Source organism: Solanum dulcamara, chromosome 4 (assembly GCF_947179165.1).
Source record: "Solanum dulcamara chromosome 4, daSolDulc1.2, whole genome shotgun sequence".
Classification (NCBI taxonomy): domain Eukaryota; kingdom Viridiplantae; phylum Streptophyta; class Magnoliopsida; order Solanales; family Solanaceae; genus Solanum; species Solanum dulcamara.
In genome coordinates this window covers 2,640,208-2,663,216 of record NC_077240.1, presented here as the reverse complement: position 1 = coordinate 2,663,216, position 23,009 = coordinate 2,640,208, and the positions used below count along the sequence as shown (strand labels likewise).

At 33.9% G+C, this 23,009-nt stretch overlaps 3 protein-coding genes across 4 annotated transcripts; all 3 read right to left on the bottom strand.

Annotated features, from left to right (window-relative positions):
- Nucleotides 1-988: 988 nt before the first annotated feature.
- On the bottom strand, nucleotides 989-10,477 carry LOC129885467 (dolichyl-diphosphooligosaccharide--protein glycosyltransferase 48 kDa subunit). The gene is made up of 13 exons (XM_055959748.1): nucleotides 10,067-10,477; nucleotides 9,758-9,894; nucleotides 9,224-9,349; nucleotides 5,906-5,959; nucleotides 5,693-5,806; nucleotides 5,011-5,066; nucleotides 4,889-4,930; nucleotides 3,378-3,453; nucleotides 3,129-3,200; nucleotides 2,906-3,031; nucleotides 2,719-2,823; nucleotides 1,857-1,940; nucleotides 989-1,233 (listed from the first exon to the last, which is right to left on the bottom strand). Exons 1-13 carry the CDS (start codon nucleotides 10,338-10,340, stop codon nucleotides 1,186-1,188), a joined length of 1,314 nt encoding a protein of 437 aa, XP_055815723.1. The 5' UTR covers nucleotides 10,341-10,477; the 3' UTR covers nucleotides 989-1,185.
- A 1,249-nt stretch (nucleotides 10,478-11,726) lies between these two features.
- On the bottom strand, nucleotides 11,727-14,711 carry LOC129885466 (probable NAD(P)H dehydrogenase (quinone) FQR1-like 2). Its single transcript, XM_055959747.1, has 2 exons — nucleotides 13,972-14,711; nucleotides 11,727-12,398 (listed from the first exon to the last, which is right to left on the bottom strand). The coding sequence occupies exons 1-2, from the start codon at nucleotides 14,463-14,465 to the stop codon at nucleotides 12,140-12,142; spliced, it is 753 nt and encodes a 250-aa protein (XP_055815722.1). The 5' UTR covers nucleotides 14,466-14,711; the 3' UTR covers nucleotides 11,727-12,139.
- An 819-nt stretch (nucleotides 14,712-15,530) lies between these two features.
- Nucleotides 15,531-20,336, bottom strand: LOC129885465 (deSI-like protein At4g17486). Of its 2 annotated transcripts, XM_055959746.1 has the most exons (5): nucleotides 20,019-20,336; nucleotides 17,791-17,887; nucleotides 17,635-17,664; nucleotides 16,657-16,944; nucleotides 15,531-16,195 (listed from the first exon to the last, which is right to left on the bottom strand). In XM_055959746.1, the coding sequence occupies exons 2-5, from the start codon at nucleotides 17,843-17,845 to the stop codon at nucleotides 15,945-15,947; spliced, it is 624 nt and encodes a 207-aa protein (XP_055815721.1). In that variant the 5' UTR covers nucleotides 17,846-17,887; nucleotides 20,019-20,336; the 3' UTR covers nucleotides 15,531-15,944. The 2 variants fall into 2 exon arrangements, with proteins under 2 accessions (XP_055815721.1, XP_055815720.1); XM_055959745.1 differs by having other exon boundaries at nucleotides 17,635-17,887.
- Between the last annotated feature and the right edge of the window lie 2,673 nt (nucleotides 20,337-23,009).

The following is a 23,009-nucleotide window of genomic DNA, read 5'->3' as shown; positions in this document are numbered from 1 at the left end:
TGTCGATGAGCCGATGCAGAGTCGTTCGAGATGTTGCATCCTGGAGATAGGGAAAATAGAACATCATTTCCAGTTTTCCATTTCATGGGAAGGTAACCATTTTGTTCGATTTGTATCTCATTTTTCGAAGAACATGTTATTGGTCTCATCGCGATTGGAATAGATGCTATCGACATGGATACTATGCCAGGGTGATGCTATGCACTCGAAAAAATGGAAAATTACGCTTTGATAAGTCATGTTCATGAATTTAAATTCAATTTTTATTCTACCTATCTTTACATCATTTACAAGTCATGTCATGTAAACCTGCTTTAGTCATCTGGTATGACTGTAAGTACAATCTTCATTCGACTTGTTTCTAAATTGTTCACAATTCATGCTGGCAGGGCTTGACTTTAAGTACAATCTCCCAAAATCCGACTCATATTTGTCTTGTTTTCCCACTATCAACGGTATTATTATTCGTAGCTCCCTAATAAGAACTTGAATCTCACAATTGCATTGCTTATATTGTGAAATACTAGTTTTCGATACAATGGTAGAAATTCCATAGCAAAATGTAGTGGAAGGAATTGTGCTTTATTAAATGTTCTTTATTTTATATTAATTATATGATATAAAAATATATAATCAAAAAATATTCTTGTACGAAACAATAAAATATTAAAAGAGCCTTATATCTTTGATTTTGGTAGAGGAGAAACATAAAAGTTAGAAAAAGTAATAGAACATGAAGCGGAGAGAAAATTTATAGATAGAAAAATTACTTTTATTGCAATAATAGCTTTACAACATAGAATCTATCAAAAACAATCTTTTTACCTTCACAAGATAAGAGCAATACTATGTACACTCTACCCTCCATCAATCCTACTTGTGAGATCACAGGGGGTATAATATTGTACTTTCACTGCGATAATCTTTGCAAAATTATCCCAAAAGTATGATGGGTAATAAAAATGAAAGAAATGGGAACAACATGCCAAGACCAAAAACTCCTTGGGAATTGTATGCATAAAATTATCAGTGGATGTAATTTCAAATACAAGTTCCCAATAATCCATTGTTGCTAAACAAACTACCTTTATCCGTTCCAAGAAACACTACATCCTCTATTTTCTAACTTTAGAAGTTAGACCATCAAATATAAAATCTGCCCTTGATTCTTCATAATTCCAGCTACTACTTGTGGTACAGATATACCAAGGAGAAGAGGAAGAAACCACCCATCTATCAAACAAACAAAATAGAATCATACAAAATATTCTTGTGGATGAACAACAACCAAAATATATCTTAAATAACACTCGCTTTTAAATATCCCAAGCTAGAAAAGAGGTACAAAATAATCCAACAAATCACAAGACAAAATGTTGTCATCTTATTGCGTGTATGTTTCATTGGCTCCCCCCTCTTCCAACTCTTAACATTTTAAGAGGAGCCTCCAACAAATACTTAACAGATAGTGCATATTTAAAAATCTTTTGTTTTCTAGGTTTCCAAATAAAATCTTGTAAAATTAATTTGTAAATCTAAGACTCCTCAAGAGATACTTTCACAATAGGAAACCTATAGCATGAAATTTTCTGGCTACTCAATTTCCCGAGATAATTATGTTGAATTTACCACCGCATCTGTACCTTATAGGTGTTATAGTTAATAAATGCCCTCATAAAATCATTTAACATGACTCCTTATACTCTCTAGGTCTCGGCAACTCGAGGAGGAATTTGTCGAAACAGAAAAGCAGAGATTGGAACTAAATATTAAACATTAAAAATATGCTGATGGTAAATTAATTGTAATGCGTAACAAAGAGAGAGAGAGAGAGAAAGAGTGGGGGAGAGAAGTACCATAGAGAAGGATGCTCCATAATAAGGAAAAGCAGCTGTTATAAATCTCTCATATTCATTATGTCTGAAGGGTCGAACAGGAATCTGCAAGTAAAAAGATTTCCCCAAGGCATTAATGCAAAGAGCTATAAAAGTTGTTGCCAACCACCTCCTTTTATTATATTATTCATCATTGAATTTCAGAAGATGACATAGCTAAGACCAATTAAATGCAAAAGTCGTTTTCTTGCACTTCAAAGCTAAAGCAATATCAGGTGAAACCATAATTATTATTTTTTTAAAAAAAGGTAAAGTAATATGGAGAGCACAAGCGTCTAGGGCTTTCATAAATCTATCTCTTAAACGAGTATTTTTATGAACAGCACGGCACTGAGGAACAACAACTATATTCACTGCTTTCACCCAACAATGTCAGGGAACTAGAGCAAACAAAAAAATGATAAAACAAGGAAAAGTGCAGATATACAGATACTTTCGTGATAACCTAAAAAAGAAAGAAAAAAAGAATGTTTTCATAATAAGGTGTGTCCTGCTTCTACATATACATTTCAGTAAATGGCAGCAGACTAGTGTGTATTCTAAATAGTATTAGAAGTTATGTATGGTGTTGTAGTTATAAGAGCACTTTAGTAATTCACTCACCAAATAAGTGGGAAAGCAAAAGTCCTAGATAAACTGTATCCAGAATGTGTAAAACATGAAAATATATATTAACTCTTGACTGCAAAATCTATAAAACAATAGATAACGACCGCAACCTACCTCTTCAAGCAATTAACCAGCTTGCAATATGAACTAAATATATTTAAAGTTATAGATGCCTCCATAAGAGATGGTGCCTGTAGATTTCGAAAGAACATACCTGTTTTGCAAGGCTCAAACTTGTGACTCCTAATTTCTCGTACTCAACCTTAAACTGGAATACTCCATAAACATCTGGAACCTTGAATGATGTATAATAGACACCCTGTAGGAAATGAAATTATAAATATTAATCCAAGTGATGAACAATTCCTACCATAAGTTAATTCTGGAGCACTTAAGAGTACCTTCTGATCGGTTGACATGGTTTTCAGAACGTAGGGGCTCATCATGTAAAACTGAACTTGAACATCATCTGCAACATAAGGTTCCCAACTTGTTCCAGACCATTCATAAATCTCAAGGGAATATTCCTTTGATCAAAATTTCAGTTTCAGTACACATCCAAAACCATTAAGTATACATAATATAAGATTGACAAGCTATAACAAACTTGCAGTGTAGTAGTACCAGATCATCATTGATTCTGTATATAGAAGGTTCATCTGCCTCCCCAACTTTGTGATGTCTTACATTCACAGCCTATATATGAAAGTGTATAGAAATAAATTCCCAATTCACATATTGAGAACAGCAAATATGGATAGTGAAATGCAGCCAATTGAAGTGCATTTCTTTTATAACTACAAGAATGCCCAAAGTAAAATATTAAAATAAAGCGAGTGGATATGAATTAAGAAATTATATCTGATACTGCACCTTGAGATGACCTCTTTCATGGAAGACCCACTTGCTAATTTCAGTCACAAACTGCTCATTACCAGATCTCTCATGGCTGTGATCATGGGATAAATTTATGGTCAATCAAGTCAGAAAGCATAAACCATACTAAATAAAAGGGGACAGGAAGAGGCACAATTAGCTTCAAGATATTGCTTCTCTAGTAGCATTAAGTGAAAACAAAGAAATTGAGAAAAGAAATCAAATCACATGAAATTACACATACTATTAAAACTAAAATTGTGCGGATCCGCATAATGGTCCGGTGCATAAACTTGGAATAACCCCACTTCCACATGTCCGCATAAACTTGTGTTAACCCCACTTCCACAGTCTTGTTTTGACACTTCCAAACCATGTCCCCCACATATATTTTTGTGTCAAATAATATCCTTCGTATTATTAGCCCTCGTTCACACATAAATCGATGTTGTTAGCACGAGTCAAACTTCTTAATGGTCTTTAAGAACTTCAAAAAAAATCCGGGTGCTAGAACACATTTGACTCAAAAATATTATTTCTGGCAAATTTGGACTTTTTCACTGTTTGATAAATGGTTTTCCTTTCTATTATACTTCATACAACAATCAGGGGAAATTTTAAGTTTCCATTCAATCTTATTTTGAGTTCAATTCGATCAAATATTACAAGTGAAGCTTGTAGATTAAATTACAAATGAAGTCGATGGCACAACAATGCAGAGAAATAAAGGAAACAAATGGTAGAATAGAGAGGGAAATAGTGTCATGTGCTTCAATTCGGTTGTGAAACCATGAAGCTCGTCACTTCAATTAGCCAGATAGAGTTAGACTAACTCTAAAGCTACCCAAACGCTTTTTTTGAAATTGAAAAAAAAAAAAGAAAAAAGATTCTATTCAACAAGATCAAATGCTGACATGATTCAGGTGGCTAAATACTTCATGAATCTCATGCAAACTCTATGTGATCTAAAAAGCAAGGTGAACCAAATGCTTACGAGAGCCTCTACCAAAAATTAACTAAAACTAACTCTACAGCAAGTACATTCTAGTTATTGTTTTTTGAATCAAGTATAAATTTCATTAAAAAGGGGCAAAAGACATGCCTGTATACAAGAAGAGTATACCAAGTAGAAAACCTTACAATACACTCTAGTAATTGTTCTTATTAGTTATTACAACAACGAAGGAACTCCCAACATCCAACAAATATTTTTTGTTAGTGGACCTCTTTCTGGTAGTCACACAGAAAATACAGGTCCATATCAGGATACCATTAGTTGAGAAACCTTTTCCCAGATGATGGATACATTACTGACATATCAATGATGTTCTTAGCACCTGCTTCTACTAGAACATGAAGTCTTAGAGAAGTTCAACCAATACCAAAGCTTTTAATTTTTGTTTTCTTTTTCATCTTCCAAGTCAATTCATGCTGAGGCTTCCACACACCACACTCAAGGTACTATCATGTCAAACAAACAGAAGTAAAGAGTATCTATGAATGCTTACTTGATTGTGCTTCCAGCCTTTTGCAGCCCAGATCTGAAGAATCTGCACATGAGAAAAAGGTTTGTCAATTCGAGCAATTCAGATTAGACATTACTCCACCCAAAGTCTCAAAAATTACTTACCGATTGCTAAACATGCTCAAGGAGCCAGATATAAGAACTCGAGCATTATTTCTTGCCTGCAATTGGAAACAATTGTCATTGACTTTTTTTCGGCCTGCTGTTGATCTTATTTTAAACATCATTTAATTGTTCAGCTACAAAAGGAAGGATGGAGATGGGCCGGGGGTAGCATTATGAGGCAAGGTTTGTCAACAAAGTATGCAGTTTTTACATATGAAAATTGCCACGGTACTTCATCACCATACTGACCAGATCAAATAAATTTCATCTAAATGATATCTAGCTGCTGCAAAAGGTCCAACACATATTGCCTACACCTTTCCAACAATAACAATATACCCAGTGTAAGCACATAGATGGGGTCCGGAGAGTGTATAGTGTACACTTTACCCCTACCTCGTGGAGGTAGAGAGGCTGTTTCTGCCTACACCTTACCATTTCCCTTTTTCTTTTATTCTTTAAAAAAGTAAATTATGATTCTTTTTCTGCTAAACTTCTATGCAAACATCCCTGCATGACTTCATTATCTTAAAAAGCTAAACAGCACCCTTTGAAAAACTTTTGAGGTTCAAGGTCAATAATCTGAATGAACAGAGAGAAGTACAAGACTTAAGTGACTGAACAGGTAGAAATTAAAGATCATGATTAGGAATATAAATGAGTCACATATTGGATGAACCACCTGCACAACTGAAACAAGACCAATTGCAGATCCAGTTAGTGTTGGTGGAGTTGATAATTTGGATTTAGGATTAGCTGAATACGCCGAAGGAGAAGCTGAGAGAACTTTCAGCACCTGAAAGCATGATGGATGCACCCTTTGACATTAAATAACAATACAGAATGTACTTCCCATACATGTATGTCCAGAAATAAAGAACTTGCAGAAACTTACCAAGCTATTAGCCGGATTTACAGAGTGACCAATCCCCTTGAAGAGTACAGGAGCCTGGATTTATTTAGCAGAAATATGTATTAGAAACATGCTGCTCCATCACAGCAGGACTCAAGAGCTGTATCATCCGATACACAATCACATGCCCAGTGTAAAAAATGAAAAAGGAAACTGGGGAAGTTTGTACATACAAAGTTTCTGACACTATCAAAATAACACCATAAATGCCTCAAAAATGCACATTGTAAAACTCAAAAGGTCTATGTTAGGAGCTTATAAAACATAACAAGTTCAAGTATGACCACCCCAAGAAATGCACATTGTATTAAATATTAGCAACAAACGTATTATTTCACAATGTTAAGAAGTATACTGCAGAAGTGATAGAATTTTACTGGTCCATAAACTCAATTAGTTCCATTTAGTTCTATGAGGGTTTTGGCCAAATAGGTTCCTTATTGCATCAATTCAAACTTGCTTGATCTATTCCATTGCGACCTTATAATGCCATTATTGCATGCTCTTTTTTCCAACATCATGATTTACCTTCCTTGTCATGATTCATGAACTAATTTTAATTGAAAACTTGAGGTTAAATATATAGTCAATAAATATAGTGCATTTGATTTAATGACAAGGTTATTAATCAACATAAGAAAATGAAAATTATTGAAGATAAATTCAGAAGCATTTGTTATTAGCTTTAAATATGGCAAGAGTAGACAAAGTTCCATTGGTCTAATTTGGCACCTCAGGTTAGATTCTGACTCCTATTTGACACACATGATAAGATACAGGAGACTGTCCCAGGGAACCATGAAAGGTGTGGCAGGGGAAAGGAATCCTGACAGTTGAGAATTTGCCTCATTAGCACTAATGTTGATCCTGTTGAAAGAAAGAAATATGATAGCTTTCGAGGGATAGAGAACAACAACATACATTTGGGATAGCCTCTCAAATTTAGATTCTCTTAGGTTCACCCATGAGGTTCTAGTTTATATAGAAGATTTGGTGTCATTCACAGTCTATGTTGCACGGACTCTTCGTTTTTGCCGCCGAACCCATCTCGACACGACACTGGTGCGGGTGCAGTGCGGGGTGCGTCTCAGATTCGGTCAACCCCATCCGGATACTTTGACCAGAGTCAAGAACAATTTTTTCTCCGACGAAGCTGATAAATAAATAGCTAATAGAAGTTGCAGAGACTATAGAAGAGTGAAAGAGGTTTCAGGAAAGAAGAAAGGGAGGACAGATTTCTTGGAAGAAGAAATAGACAAACAAGTTACTTTATTTATAAATTGTCTTGGGAAAAGAAATAGAGACTAGAGAGAAGTGAAAAAGGGTTCTTGGAAGAAGAAAGAGAGGACAAATTTCTTGGAAGAAGAAAGAGACAAACAAATTACTTTAATTACAAATTGTACCATGTTTACCGCAAATAATCAAATTTTATGTAAATATCTAGGTTATGCTATTTATCAATATTTTTTTCTTATAAAATGAGTGATAATTTTTAAATTAATTAGTAGCATGTCAACTTTTTTGATAATTTAGAATATCTTTATAACTATATTTTTATAATGTTGAATATTTTTAGCCGAATCCCCGCACCCGTATCCATACTCGAATTTGCATCCCTGAATCTAGATTTTGCTGAATCCGAGAACGCATCCGTCTCGGACACCTGTACCCGAGTCCAAGCAACTTAGTTCACAGTGAATTATACTATGTTATAGATTCTCTTCTTTTTGGTAAACTGTTGGTTTGTGGGAGGTTTTCCTATTATTCTTTTATAAGAGATAATGGGAAAATCTCCCGTATTAATCAAATTCTTCACCTTGCAATGAGAGTTTCCTATTATTAATCAAATTATTTACCTTCTAAAAAAAGATACATGACAATCCTTGCATTATTTACAAAAGCAGCTACCTCAGAAAGAATGCACAATAAGTCATTGATAGAGCAATCTTGCTCCAATGATGAACGGTCTAAGCAATCTATCAAATCTATAGGGCGTAAAATTAGTGAGAAAGTATCGGAGCATATTTCCAACACTGTACCTATATCTTACACCTTTAATGCAGGAAGATGGTACTTAGAGCTTACAATGAGCATGAGGAATCTATTGAATACTTATTGATCGTGTTCACCATATCGGTTACTCAAGATCATAGGTCATTATTAGTTTCCTCCCTTCCCCATCCCTATCCCATAGACAGATCAACAAAGAACCTTTTCTTCTATGTGTACTAATAATGATCTGGTTCCAAATCCTTCCTCAGAACTTCCCTGAAGAATTTTAGACTTGTATCCCTAATTGAAGGTCTAGAATGAGTTTATCCATGTGGTTAAGCACTCTACAGCATGAATAAAAATCTGCTCCTTTATTATAGAGCATTCTTGTTCAAGAATAATCGACTGAACTGAGAGTGGTATACAGCTAAAGAATACTCAAATTGTAGTACTTTATGCAATTTAAGTCACTATTTCAATGACTATCCTATGTGGATTAGCATATATATAAGCTACAACAAACAATTGCCAGGATAATATCCAACAAACATGGCAAACACACAAATGCCAAATGAACTAAAAGAACAAGACCAACAATTGCAAATTATAGAGTGAAATGACAGTGGTTGGTTGAATGTATCAGCTTTATAGAGTTTTCACAGCTTATTCGTGTAGATACGATTCCAAAATGGGAGGTTGAAAGCAAAAACTGAATGGATAGTTACCCATGTTAGGAGGAAAGAAACATCTGCTCTTTTTCAATGGAAACAAACATTGCTACATGTTGTGAGAAGTTCCGCCGTTCTCTTAATGGGGCAATTCAATTGATCTCTAAATTTTCTTCATGTATATCAGTATTTCTACGAAGGCATCAACAGAATACATTGACAAATAAGTGGGAAAAAATCCCCTTTTTTGAGGAGATAGCTCTAGAAAGACAAACTGCTAATTATTTCTTTCTATCTTAAGAGAAAGACGATTACAACAAGCTCATTCAAACCATTCCAGTTAAATTATAGATAAAGCATCCTCTTAAGAGCTCACATTGTTTGGATGGTTTGACACCTTGATGTTGGCTCTTACCCACTTGGGCATGTGGTATGTTCCTACAGTTGGGCCATCAGTCCTTTAAAGTGGTATGTGAACTGGGTTCTAAAGTCTATTTTCGTTCTCTCTTGTTAACAGAATTTCTCCCCAAAATGAGAATGGGGGCCACACTTATGAACTAATATTTTATAGATTCCCTGATTACGTAAGATGAGTAAACTCAACGATCATGATTATTATAGAAGAAATATAGTGCCTTACCTTGATCTTTTCTCTGCCCAAGATTACATCAGATTGAATGAAACTATCACCAGCAATTAACGTATGGTCCCCTTCTGTATCAGAAACTGCAAAGCTTGTATGATCAATGACCATAGCTGTCTGATCCTATTATGTAAAACATAAAGAGTAGAAAAACATGAGTCAGCATATCATGCTTAACTTTAGAGGAGTATGAGTACACTTATCACAAGGATGCACTTACCCATAAGAATGAAAGTGACTGACTACATGTAGGGTTTAGAAAATCAAAAATTTATGCTCATCATTTGTATTTAGAACATTGACCCAATTAGCAATCTCACCAGGCATCCGCCAATGGTGAATCCCATCAAATTCACTTCACCACAGTGAAATGTTAAAGCAAAGGGTCTATGCATACAATATGGATCATTCACTTCAAACACAAATATTTTTAGCATGAAATGGACCAAACTGGGCAATCGATACAGATTACCACTATAGTTAGGGAATTGATTGAATAAAGATGTAAGTAACAGAAACGTATTCCGATACCTCATCAAAATCAACCCCACACTCAGTGGCAATCTCTCTAATTAGATCAGATGCAGATGCATCAGCCGCAAGGATCAAATCATGGCCAGAATCAACAAAGTCCAGAATAGCTGCAGCATTAAGAGATCCACCTAAACCTGAAAAAGGGAAAAGAACGAAATTAATCTCCCTAAAACACCTGATGAACACCAAAAAAATTAACCCATTTCCCTTCGCAGCGGGTTCACCGGAAACCACTGCACTCAGCTCAGATCTATCCGAATCTGGCTGTGAACACAATAATAATTGAAATCTGGCATGGATACTTACTATCAATGGTAGGTGAGAAGAGAATTAAAGCGTCATATAAATACTGGCCGTATCTTTGTAAAGCGATCTTGGGATCATCGGCGAGTTTGAAATCAAGATCGAAACCTCGGGTTTGGAGAGATTGGAAGTAGAGAGAATGTGAAGATTTGATGGATAAATCATCGAGCAAAACCAAGATTTTCCGATCTGTTGGGTTTTCAGGGGAAAATGCACTGCAAAGAATAGCGATGAGAAGGAAAGTGATGAGGGTGAGCAAAGCTTGTGCTCGAGACATGTTGAAAATGCTCGAAAGACACTAGGGTTTAGCGAGATTTGAACCTTAAAGATCCCTTCACTACACTACAGAGTTGACGAGAGTTTTTCAGTCTTCGTTCAGCGATAACAAGTTTACACTTCAGGTAAAACAAAAGGTAATTTCATCCAATTAATTATGGTTAATCACTCAATTTCCACTTTATTGCACCAAAGTCACGAAACTATTTTTTTTTAATGAAAAGGTCACTCCACTTTTCTATTATAATACAATCTTATCCTTCTTACCTTATGAAAGTAGAAAATTTGTTTTTGATAGCTTATCGACTAAAAAAAAAGTATATAAAGCAAATATAATAGTAAAGATATCATGTTGAAAATAAAGAAGAACAGAGTAATAATAATGATAAATAATATGATAATTGCAAAGAAAATAACAGGTAATACTATAATTGAAAAATAACATAATAAGAGGGTAGTAAAGATGCTATTAAAATGAAATTAGACTATGCTCGACCGACTAACATACTATCCTAATTTTAAACCTCCATATTTTTCTATCTAGAGTTATGTTATCGATAAGCTACAAGTGATCCGTATCTTGTCTAATCATTTTTCTCCAAAATTTCTTTGACCTACATTTATATCTCCTTAAAAGTACTATACTCAACCTCTCACACCTATACACCAGACTATTAGTACATCTTCTTTTCACATGATTAGTTTATCTTAATTTTGCTTCACTTGTCTTGTTCTCATTAAAATGTCACAAAGGATGAAACAAAAGAGACATGATATTAATCATAACACTAATTCTCTCATAGTTAGGCAAATTTGTGTGACTTTTTAACTAAATAAAATTGTTCAATAATTTTGGTAATATTTATGCAAAGTTAAGTGGGTTTTTTGTTATAAAAAGTAGTTTGGTGGCTTTAGCACAGTTAAAAAAATATTGAGTGATATGTGTTACCATAAGGGTGGATATAAAAGTTTAGATACAAATTTGGCTTAATTTAATAGCTTTTGCTCAAACATTGTGTTTTTATTAGAAAAAATATATATTAAATATATTCACATTTTAAATTTTAAATTTAATTATTAGCACTTGAAATCAATGTTTTAATAAGTGAAGTTAATGTGTTTTCTTCATGATCTTGATTTGGAGCTAATTCTCAAACTTAAAAGTTACATTTGTCTTCTCAAGTCAATAAAAAAGTATTTTTAATATCAAAATTTTGAAAGAAAGCTCATCTAAGACCCTCTATTATCTCGGAACACCAAGATTTTGCTGTCCGCTTCAAAACAAGAGAGGACAAAACATTTTGACAAATGAAACACAAATAGTAATTTATTATTTACAGTACCATTGTAGGATCTAAAGATCAAATAAATAAATGGAAAAAAAAAATGACCCTCTAAGGACACACAGATTTTGATACATTCTATTTAGGAAATGTTTTTGGGAATGGACACAAAATTAGTGTTTCTGAAGCAAAAAGGGTAAAATTACAATTCTACTTTACTAAGGATCTTAAGTTTACTAATGTGTTGGCATCCACACCCTTGCCGCTCTCGACCCTTACAAAACTCCAACATGAAGTATAATGGAAGGTAATTTTAAACTATAGTGAAAAGTAGCGGGATAAATCTGAACCTTTTTCCTGAAGTATTTTGACCTGTGGATATCATCTGGTTCACTTTGGAGTTTTGTTAAAGGCAAAGGCAAATACAAGACTGATTTGCTAATGACAAAGATATGAATGGCCCCAAAATATAACAAAAGATAAAATTAAGACAGTAAATTTGGACATTTTTCAAGCGTCAGCAGCTGGCATTATCCTCTGGTAAGGAAGAGTGCTGAGCCAATCTTTTAACTGTCATTGCCATGTACTTGCCCTGGTGCTCGGCCAGCGCCAACTCTGGTTCAGTAGGTTCCCTGCTACCATCTCCAGAGAAAGTTCCTGCTCCATATGGAGAACCTCCTCTTATTGAATCCATTCTAAACATTCCTGCTCCAAAAGTGTATCCTATTGGAACATAGAGCATCCCATGGTGAGCTAATTGAGTGACTGCTGTCCAGCTGCAATACGAAAAATGAAATATGGTTCATTGGATTTCATTAGCAGATTGTCGTTGACCAAGCTTTGTCTCTCAATTGGTTGCATGATTAATATTGGAAGAGGGATATAAGTGGATCATCAGAAAGAAGAAAAGAGAACAGAAGAAAAGGATATAGAGATTGCATAAGAGCACAGCATAGACTATGTTAACCTGTGGAGAAAATATCCTGTTTAAGGATTCTACGACAACATATACGAGCAATCCAGTTTCGTAAAATAACTAATCACCATCCAATTCATACATAGATCCTGCAATCATCCTTCTACACTAAATTGAGAAAACCAATCAACCAGTAGTCATTGGAAGAGAGAATCAATCAGCCATGCCTCAATCCAGACTGTACAAATCCTCTTTAACCATGAGGCTTTATTTGTGTACGTTCCATTCGACCAGGAAAAAGTAAAAAAGACAAGAAAAAGAACAAAATGGAGAGGATCAGCATGTGACTTCCCTCTCTGAAGTTTAAACTCATGTCTTCACTAGCATCATGACTTCCCAAGGTTGCAAAACCAGCAACGAAGCCACAATTATCAAATGATAGTTATGCTTCTATAAGCATGATTCCGATAGGAATTATAGACAGGCTTTTTTTCCTTGAAGAATAATAATTTTCAAGATTGAAGTAAATTTGTTTGTAAATAATATAAAACATTACCACTATGGTCTTATGTTTGCATGCATATGAACACCGAAATTGTATACTGTTATCATCTGCAAATAATAAATTATCCAAGAGACCTATTATCCCAAGGGAGGTACTACAGTCGTAACAGAAATATTTGATCAATATACCTCTGAAATGACTTCTGACTAAATATTGTCGGAACAACAGTACATGATGCACCAATGCAGTAGTGGCTACAGCTACAGATCTGTCACTGTAATGGATAGTTACCATAGCAGTCAACCGGTTTGCTAATTGATATTCAATACTAACAATCGGTAAGTATTCTTGATGCCTTAATTACCTACTACAGAAAAATCTGACTGCAAGATACTTAAGTCCCTTAGACCTGTTGGAAGATCAATATTTTTGAAGTATTTTAATTGTTGGAAGATCAATCAGAAACAGTACTTAGAGCCTTCTTCCTCAAAGATGAGATGATGGGATTTCTTAACTTTATCAGTACCAGTTAAACGGATTACCAGTTGAAGGCAATCCTTTGGATGCTATGCAGAACTACATACAATTTTTGTAGGGCTGGTGAAATGACTTTTCAGACTAGTCACTAGTATGCACTCTCATCAGTGGACCTAGATTCTGCTAGTGTTCTCCATTTCTTCTGTCTCCTCATTGGCAACTACAACTAGGTGAAGCAATTATCTGAAGGGTATCTATCAATTTGCTAAGTACAACTTTGTCATGTTACTCTCCTCTTTTTTGGTTTACATATATGTCACATACACCTTAGTCATGGTCCAAATGCATTAACATTGCAATTAGCTCTCACACAGTGATCAGACATCATTGATGACCTAAAAGAAACAATTAATAGTATAAACACAAGTAAATGGATGACAGAAAGACTTACGCAGTGGTCTCCTGCCCACCTCCTTGTGTACCAGTACTCACAAAGAACCCTGCAGGCAATCCAGCAAGCTTCTGTTCTCTCCACAACTTCCCCGTCGAGTCAAAAAATGCCTTCATCTGAGCTGCCATACATCCATATCTTGTAGGAAATCCAAACAAGAATCCATCAGCCTCCACCAACGCATCCACAGATATCATTGGAATCTCATCATTTTTTGGGGGGACTTTCATTTGTTCCAAAACATCTGGTGCCAAAGTTTCAGGAACCATATACAGAACCCCTTCTACACCTTCAATCCCATCAACCCCTTTTTTCATCCTTGTAGCTAATCTTTCAATATGTCCATACATTGAATAAAACACAATGAATATTCTCAACTTCTTGGACCCTTCTGATTCTGGCCCTGTTACATCAGTTTGATTCACTGGTCTTTCTGCTGATTCATTTATACGAAACTTGTTCTTGCTTGGCATACAACCCCCTCCTTTACCCATAAAGCTGAATTTAATCAAGAAATTCAAGATTATCAAAACCCTTTGCCTCAAAGTTATCAGCTTTTTCTCTAAGTGGGACTTTTTCCAAATAGGTTGAAAATTTAATAGGGACCTTTAGCTATTTTAGATTATCTTGATTCTTGGGTTACCACAAGCAGAGTTGACCAGAAGTCCTCAACTGTTTTTGGAACTTTCTACTAGAAACTTCGCTGGCAAGTTTTGATTTGCTGCCAACCTCAAAGTGGACTCCACGATTCAAATGATTCTGACAGAGTTATACTCTCTAGTGACAAATTCCTTATATAGTTGATAGTACTATTCATCTTTGATTATGACATATGACTACCTTACTTTTCTCTTTACTGTATGAAATAATATTAAATACGTTCCTTAGCAAAATACAAGACGATTTTTACTAACAACTGAGATATATATATATGACCCTAAAGTATAAAAATGGTACAATCAAAATATTTTGTATTGTAGATGAAACAATATTTTTGACCTTCTTATTATCAATATATCAGTTAAACATTCCTTAATATATAGATTTTTGTTATCTATTTAGAAGATCCACTGCAGTCAGAGAAACTATATTTTATTAGTTTAAGATCAAGTTTGTAAGTTGTCAAAAGATTTCCTTTGATACTATATGATTATTAGAACTTAAGAAGACAGCTAATGGTTTTGGTCCATTCGGAGTATGATAAAGGCACATGTTCTGCCAAATTGTTTTAGCCGGCCATAATTTATAATTGAAATCACTTCAACTTCATAGCTGTATAATACAGGGCATAGGAACTGTAGTTGCAAGCTTTGTGCAATGAAAGGACAAGTCAGTTCACTAAGCTCTCGTTATGCACATAATCAGGACAGAAATCATGTTGAATCTACTGTACACAGCACATAAACATGAGCTCCACATAATTTTCTTATTCTAAAATTATCATGATTGGCTAGAAGATGCATTTAGAAATTCAACCAAATCTTGGTATACTGCAATATAACAGTGTAGTATTAGACCAGTAACGTCAATTTACTAGATAGGATATAAGCACAATTTTGCGCAAGTGGTGTTGGTATATTTGTCATAATTTGGTTGAGAAATTGTTTGTAAATTGCTCATGATCCTTCAAATTAAATTTCTACCAAAGGAGAAACAAGAATCTCTCTGTTTTAAATATCAAACAAGAAAATGACTGCGAATTAACAAACAAATACATTCTGGGACTCAAAATACTGATGCAGAGATTTGAGCCGGACAGCAGAACTTGTGACACCAGAATCTGAACTCAGAAAATGCACAAATCACCACAGGCAAGCCAAAAAGAATCTCAGCCAGCAAGCACCATTCAGTAGTCAAATGAGAGCCCCGTAAATATTTCAACAAGCTCACGGAATGGCTACACGTAGAAATGGATTATCTGACCGAGAAGTCAGTATTCACATAAAATTTCCATATAGAGGATTAGAAAGACCTTATCCTTCCTTCAAAGACCTGCTTCTAGATTTTTTGGATTCCCAAGGTGGCAGACATCCTTTATAGTGGGAGTGCAAGAACAGCGATGATATTGATACTTCTCTCTCACCTTGACGCATTGAGATTGAAGACAAACAGTTGAAAGAGCTTCTTAGTTTCCTCTTCTCACTGTCATAGTTTTGTGCAGTTGTGCCATGTTGTACCGTGGAAGCTTTGAGGGCTTCTGGAAGAATGCAGTTGCACAATGAACCTATGGGAATACCCCCCAAAAAAGTTTGTTTTTACTTTAGAAGACAAGAAATATACAGTTTTATTAAGTAATAAAGACTAGATCAATAGAATTCACTTTCTAGCTCCTTTTCAAAGTTACAACTTCAGTTCAACAAGCAGAATGAGAGGAAAAACAAGATACAAACAGATATAGATGGTCTCTGCCAAAGCAATGACTTAGTTATAATTTATGTCCACGGAACCAAGAAAGTGGGCTGACATATGTAGCTTCACAGTTGATTCATCATATAACTCAGCTTTCCCAATAGCAGATAAGTAAAGAGAAAAAAATGAAACAAACAAAGAAAGGCTTGCTAAACGAATGACAATTGAAGTTTCATGTTGGAGCAGTCAGAGAGGCTTGTGTTAGCACTCTGAAGCATTTAAGTGTTTGGAAGTTAAGAAGAAGTACAAACATGGTGCAGATGATAGATTACAGACCTACTCGTGCTAGCCGATTCACCCATTTAGGTATCCGTTTCCCAGTCAACCTGTAACAGATATCATCTGAGAAATGATTACAATTCTTAGCAATTAAATGATATGAGTCACCATTGTAGTTTGCTGATTGGCGCGCAATGAATTCTCTTAGCTGGATAGGATCCAGATATGTTGTTCCCATGAACACCGACTTTCTAAATTTAAAGCCAGGGCACTGTCGAGGTTCAAGCTCAAAGACACCACTTGTCGGATAGTCATGTGCTCCGAAAGCATATTCAACACCATGAACTGCAAACATGATGAAAGCATTTGAAAAATATACTAATGTTTTATTGATAAAGAACATTTTGAGAAAACATGTGTACCAGAAGATACTTTTGTCACATCATCTCAAGGAAAAAAGTAGACTAATTGGATATGTACTTCCCAGATAAGTAATACTCAGATTTTCCATTGTAGTGCTATACAACATGTGGCTAGATGCATTCTCCCTATGTATTTACTTATTTAGTTTTTTTGATAAGAACAGATTCCTGCCTTCATAAAACATCGATAGAGCACCATGTTTTCCCCTTTTCTGAAAGAAGCATGTTTTATCTTTGACTCAAATACTCTATGACATGCAATAACTTAATTCTGTTGTAATATCATCACTATAATTGCAATGCATTATTTCATCGTGTTTATCTTAATCATTAGTGTGTGTAATCAGTGGGATACATACGTGTGGACAAGAGAGAGTTGCAGTAAGCTACCACTTCTGTTGTCTTCACTCGTCATTATCACAAATATTTTTGTTGTTGCTCTAAATTTTAAGAACCATTTAAGATTATGAGTTTGCCAAGGATGGATTTTTAGGCGAACGAGAACTTAACATAAAGTAGATGCTCTAAACAAACAAGATGAATGTCCAAGAACCTAGCCAAAATAAGGTTTTGATCTCAAAAAACATACATCAAAAATTAAATGTGCACTCACCTTGCACCCCAGTATGGAAGACACCTATGCCTGCCCAGTAAAAATAGCCATTAACGGGTGTCAAGTCATACACATTAAGGTAAACAGGTGTGTTGCCTGGACTACAACAAGCTGACTTCACTTTGGGAAACATGCAAAAACGTGTTGTGGATTCACCTTGCAAATGAAGAGGGACCACAGAACACAAGCCATTCTTTAATTTTGATTTCATGTTCAAGGAAAAACTAGGAATGCTTCACTACCTAGTTTCTACCTGCAACAAGGAAAACCAAATGTCAAGTGTCAACTACACCAAATTCATCCAATATAGGATGCACAATCCCACAAAATTGACACACAAATATGTCCATATCTTATACTCCCTCCGTCCCAATTTATGTGATGTAGTTTGTCTAGGCATGGAGTTCAAGAAATATGAAAAGACTTTGATATGTTCCAAAACTACCCTTAAAATAAATAAAATTTCAAATAGTTGTGGGCTTTTTGCTAAATAAGTGGGACCCAACATGGGTAAAATACTGATAGTGTCCTGAAATAATTGCCAAATAAGAAAATGTCTTATTCTATTTGGGATTGACTAAAAAGTAAAGTGTGTCACGTGAATTGGGACAGAGGGAATATCTTCTTAACTTTTTTGAGCAAAAATATACCTGCATTCATGATTCTTGGGATAGAAGAAGGCTAAAAAGAAATCATTTTGATTGAGAAGAAAAAGGTAGTGAACCAGGTTCAACTTCTGAACTAGACGTAGAAAAGGTAGATGGGCAAGTTGACCGAAAATCTGTTGAAGGTTCTAAAAGGATGAGCTTGGGGGATGTTTGTGGAACTGACAGAGTTAAAAACAAGGTTTATTGTGCCAAAGACCACCTAATTGATAATGATGTGGTCTTATTTATGCTCTTTGGCAACATAAACGCAGTGATATCTGAACTTAATTATCAAATAGGTCAGATCAATCTATGCACTTCAATACTGGTCACAGGTGAGGGTACAATTAGTACATTGCATTCAACAACTTGTAACATTGGTGTAAGAGAGAGATAATGGAGAGGAATTTGGACAACAAATATCTCAGGCTTGTGTGCAAAAAGAATGGACTAGAGAGACTCGAATCTACAATGTCAAAAAGAAGGTCTACTTAGAATTACACTTCCAAGGATTGCCAATTCTTCTTAGGATTAGGGAAAGGCTTATTTGGGGCGATTTTTCAGTAGAAGGTTTATGATTAGGAGGAAGAAATATGTCATCGTCTTTCATAGCAAAATCTAGCAATGGATGGTAAAAGAAGCTAAGACAGAAATGTATATGGTAACCTGCATTCCATAGATTAGTTGGTTTTACTCTTTAATCAGAATAAGACAGCATGGAGCAAACATGTGACTTTATTTAAGTTCTATGGTGTTTGTGAATGTCACCTCAGATAAGTTTGAATAGTTGGCAACATGGAATTCATATCTAAATCTGGGGACTAAAACTACATCTTCGATCAAAACATTTGCTTTTGTTTTCCTTTTCTTATTTTCCCTAATAATAGAAGTGTATCCAGTACCTGAAAGATCTCTCCATTCATTATGGTAAAGTGGACTTTAAAGGAAGGCAAAGGGAGTGAAAACTTTAGGTACTTTCAAGTAGAATCTATTCCAGTAAGATATTTAAACATTCAACACTCTAACCAACCTAACAAGTAAGGTCTGAAGAAATAAAATCATGTTTCTAGCTTTGATTTTGCCAAGGAAAATGGACCTGGTTCCATTGATTAACACAAACCTAAATCAGAAAAAGAAAAACATCAAATAATGTATCGAATCATATCAAGTTATAGGTCTTTAAATCTACACCAACTGGCATTCTGTCCTTAATGAGAAAAGAGATTGCTAAACTATGAGTGAAGACCTATTTAACAGCAACTTAAACCAAAAAGGAGCTTGGCGACAGACAAAGTTCACAGTATAGTCGACAAATAAATAAATCAGAGACGAAGCCAAGATTTAGACTTTTTGGCATCTAAATTCTATAATAGCGACATCACGTGTTAATGACTGGGTTATGAATAAAAAAAATGTACATATTATTGTAACTCGACGAGGCAAACAAGCATAATGGGCTTAAACATTGTCATTTTGGTAAAGAGCTAAATTTGGATCTGAACAGAAACAGATACATATGCACCTTATTTCCAAAAAAAAAAATCAAGATATATAACTACAATGAGCTGATAAATCTATGATACAAGTACATCAGATTTACAAAAACAAACCCAAAACGGCAATTTTACAGAAATGCAGGTCACAATATACATTAACACATTAAAGAAGAAATACCCATAACCCAAGAATTGAAGAACCCCAAACAACAGAAATCAAGAACCAGATAAACCCAAATACCTTTTTTGGAAATAACACTCATGAGAGCAAGAAAAGAATGTGGCTAAGCCAAGATTCCAAAAGGGTATTCATATTCAGGATAAAAAGAGCAAATGGGACTGAAAGTGAGGAATTTCTGTTTGAAAAAATATGCGCATTGTGACTGATTGACAAATAGCAAAGCTGTGAGAATCAGAAATGTAAAAAGACAATTAGGAGGGGACAGTGGTCTTAGTGAAAATGAAAAGTTGATTTATAAAGGATCCAAAGTTTATTCTTTTGGTTTTTTCATACAAAGGCTTGCCATTTTAGAGGTCCAAGAAGTGAGATGAGATAAATTCTTTTCATGATCATTTTTTGCACCTTTTGACAAAAGTAAACAAACTCTATTATGACAAAGACATTGCTTAACACAAAAGATTGTTGACATTATAAAAATAATACTATGAATAGCATGTATTAATAATATTGTGATATAGTGTTGAAGTAGTTATTTTGGAATTAATTATGTTAATATTATTTTTTATTGATGATTTTGTTTGTTGTGTCAAATGAATAAGATATATATAATTATAATAATAATAATAATAATAATGAATAAAATATATTAGAATAAAAATAGTAATCTATATTATTTATTTTTTGGAATCTCAGGATAACCTACAGGGCTACAATCTTTATGACCTCTATTTTTCAGATGAGCACTCTGTGATAGCTGCACTAAACAAGGCTCATGCGACGAGCTCATGATTGAGTAGCAGACAAAGGTTGGATTTGATCCCAGGTCTCACACATCTCACACATGGAAGACCAACCTCCCAACAACTCAAGCATGCCCTTGCCGTAACTTATATTATTAATGTCATTGTTTATCATGTATAAAAATAATACCAATATGGGGTATAACTACCACACTTAATTTTGCAATGTACTAAAATTTAGTACCAATATTATTCTTATACATTCTATCTAATACACACTCTACCCAATGACCCCTAAAATATTAGTACTCTCTTTGTTTCAAAATAAGTGATGTTTTAGTCTTTATATTTTGTTTCAAAATAAAAGATAGAGTTTCAAGAAGGAATTGATCTTATTTTTCCAAAGTTATCCTTGTTTATGTAACCAAAAATCATTAATTAGCTTTTCTTTGACTAGGGGTAAGTTAGCACTTCTTATTTTCTAAGAATTGGTAATTTCTTAAAGGGTATGTCCAAGCTAAACATCACTCATTTTGGAACGGAGGAAATATCAACAATATCATCTTCAAGTTTTAATAAAATTCCTTTTTTGGTAATGACCGTAATTATCATAACTACTAAACAAGAATTTTAGGGGATTTGGTAACGAAGGTCGTACTAAATACTGTTGGATTTGAGTGTACACTACTCCTTTTTAGTGCATTGCATTCATCAAACTTTGTATTAATCATAGTGTAAAGTCGTCAAATCACTTTGAACCCTTACAATGTGAAAGATATGAATTGAAGGTTAAGGTGGAAAAAATAATATTTAGTTCAATGACAAATAAATTATATAGCACTGTTTTAATATATGTATTATTTGTTTATCGACATAAATTTTGTCCGTTGATTCAAAAACTGATCATTCCATCTAATTTTTTTCGTTAAATAAAAAACACGAATCTTACTATATTAAAAGTTAAATCTTATAATACGTGGTATGTGTAACGTAAAACAATAGTGTTTGTGGTCTAATAATACTTACTTATAAAATTGTGTCTTAGAGTCTGTTTAGATTGGCTTATAAGTTGTTTTCAATTTTTTTTAGTGTTAGTATTTCACTGGGTTGTTGTTGGTGTTGTTGTTTAGTGTTTGATTAGCCAACTTAAAATAATTTTGTGCTTAAAATAGATCCAAAAAAATAATTGAATCTGTTTGATTTAGCTTATTTAAAACAGCTTATAATTTATTTTAATTTGTAAGTTACTTAAAATAAATTAAGTCAAACTGACACTTAATCGTGTGCTAAAAACAGACAACCAAGTTAAAAAAAAAAAGGGAAGAATAATAAAACCAAAAAAGGAATATTTTTGTTTGGTTTTGGAATTAATTCGTGACCAATAGTACTGCTGTTTATCCGTATTTCTGTCTTTTACTGTTGACCCAAATTCATAGGTACGGAGTAATTAATTAATAAAAGATCAAACCATGGAATCTTGGACAGCTCCTTGTGACGAGTCAATTACTAAAGGTCACATTAGTTTTCTTTTCTTCCCTTTTTTTTTTCCTCTTTAAGTTTATGTTTAAACATGCTATATGAAATTATTATTTTAAATCAATATTTAAATATATAATTTAGAATTATGATTTTATTATATTTTTATAATGTATAGATTCATAAATTTATATTTTGTTTTTAAAAAAAGCGTGTCATTTTAATTTGGAAAAAAGATTAAATATGTCATCTAACTTTGAGAAAAGACTCTTTTTTGTCACCCGTTAAAAGTTTGGCTCAATTATGTCATTATCATTTGAAAAAAAACTCATTCATGCCATTATTTATTAACCAAAAATATTTTTTATTTTGCAAAACTATTTTGTATACATGGTCAATTATGATTCGGTCACGTCATTAACTAAATTATTTTTAAAAATGGAAAAGGTTCATATAACTAATTATTATTGTTGACTAGAGAATTTGTATTAAATTATGTGTATTTAAAAGATTATAATCACAAATATTTATTTATAAAAAAAATATAAACATATGTAATTTATCAGTGTCTTTTAGGATATTCTAATATCTTATTGCTTTAAAATGTTTCTTCTCATCGATTGGACTAAAAATGGTTATATTCGGATATCTTGTTGTTTTAAATGTCTCTTCTTCCGTGGATTGGACTAAAAATGCTTTTAACATTATATTTTGACTTAAAAATAACTCACGAGTCACATGACATTGTGCCTAACGGCTTAACTTATTTTAAGTAATTTATAAGCTGATTTAAATAAGCTAAGTCAAACAGACTCAATTATTTTTTTAGTCTTAT

Coding starts and splice junctions, on each gene's coding strand:
- LOC129885467 (XM_055959748.1), bottom strand. CDS start 10,340: ATGTCTCGAGCACAAGCTTTGCTCACCCTCATCACTTTCCTTCTCATC. Junction 3,201..3,377: donor ATGAAAGAGGTCATCTCAAG/GTGCAGTATCAG, acceptor TTTCATATATAG/GCTGTGAATGTAAGACATCA. Junction 2,824..2,905: donor CCATGTCAACCGATCAGAAG/GTACTCTTAAGT, acceptor CATTTCCTACAG/GGTGTCTATTATACATCATT.
- LOC129885466 (XM_055959747.1), bottom strand. CDS start 14,465: ATGGGTAAAGGAGGGGGTTGTATGCCAAGCAAGAACAAGTTTCGTATA. Junction 12,399..13,971: donor GGTGGGCAGGAGACCACTGC/GTAAGTCTTTCT, acceptor TTCGTATTGCAG/CTGGACAGCAGTCACTCAAT.
- LOC129885465 (XM_055959745.1), bottom strand. CDS start 17,845: ATGAAATCAAAATTAAAGAATGGCTTGTGTTCTGTGGTCCCTCTTCAT. Junction 16,945..17,634: donor CTTCCATACTGGGGTGCAAG/GTGAGTGCACAT, acceptor TCATGTTTGCAG/TTCATGGTGTTGAATATGCT. Junction 16,196..16,656: donor GAATCGGCTAGCACGAGTAG/GTCTGTAATCTA, acceptor GTATTCCCATAG/GTTCATTGTGCAACTGCATT.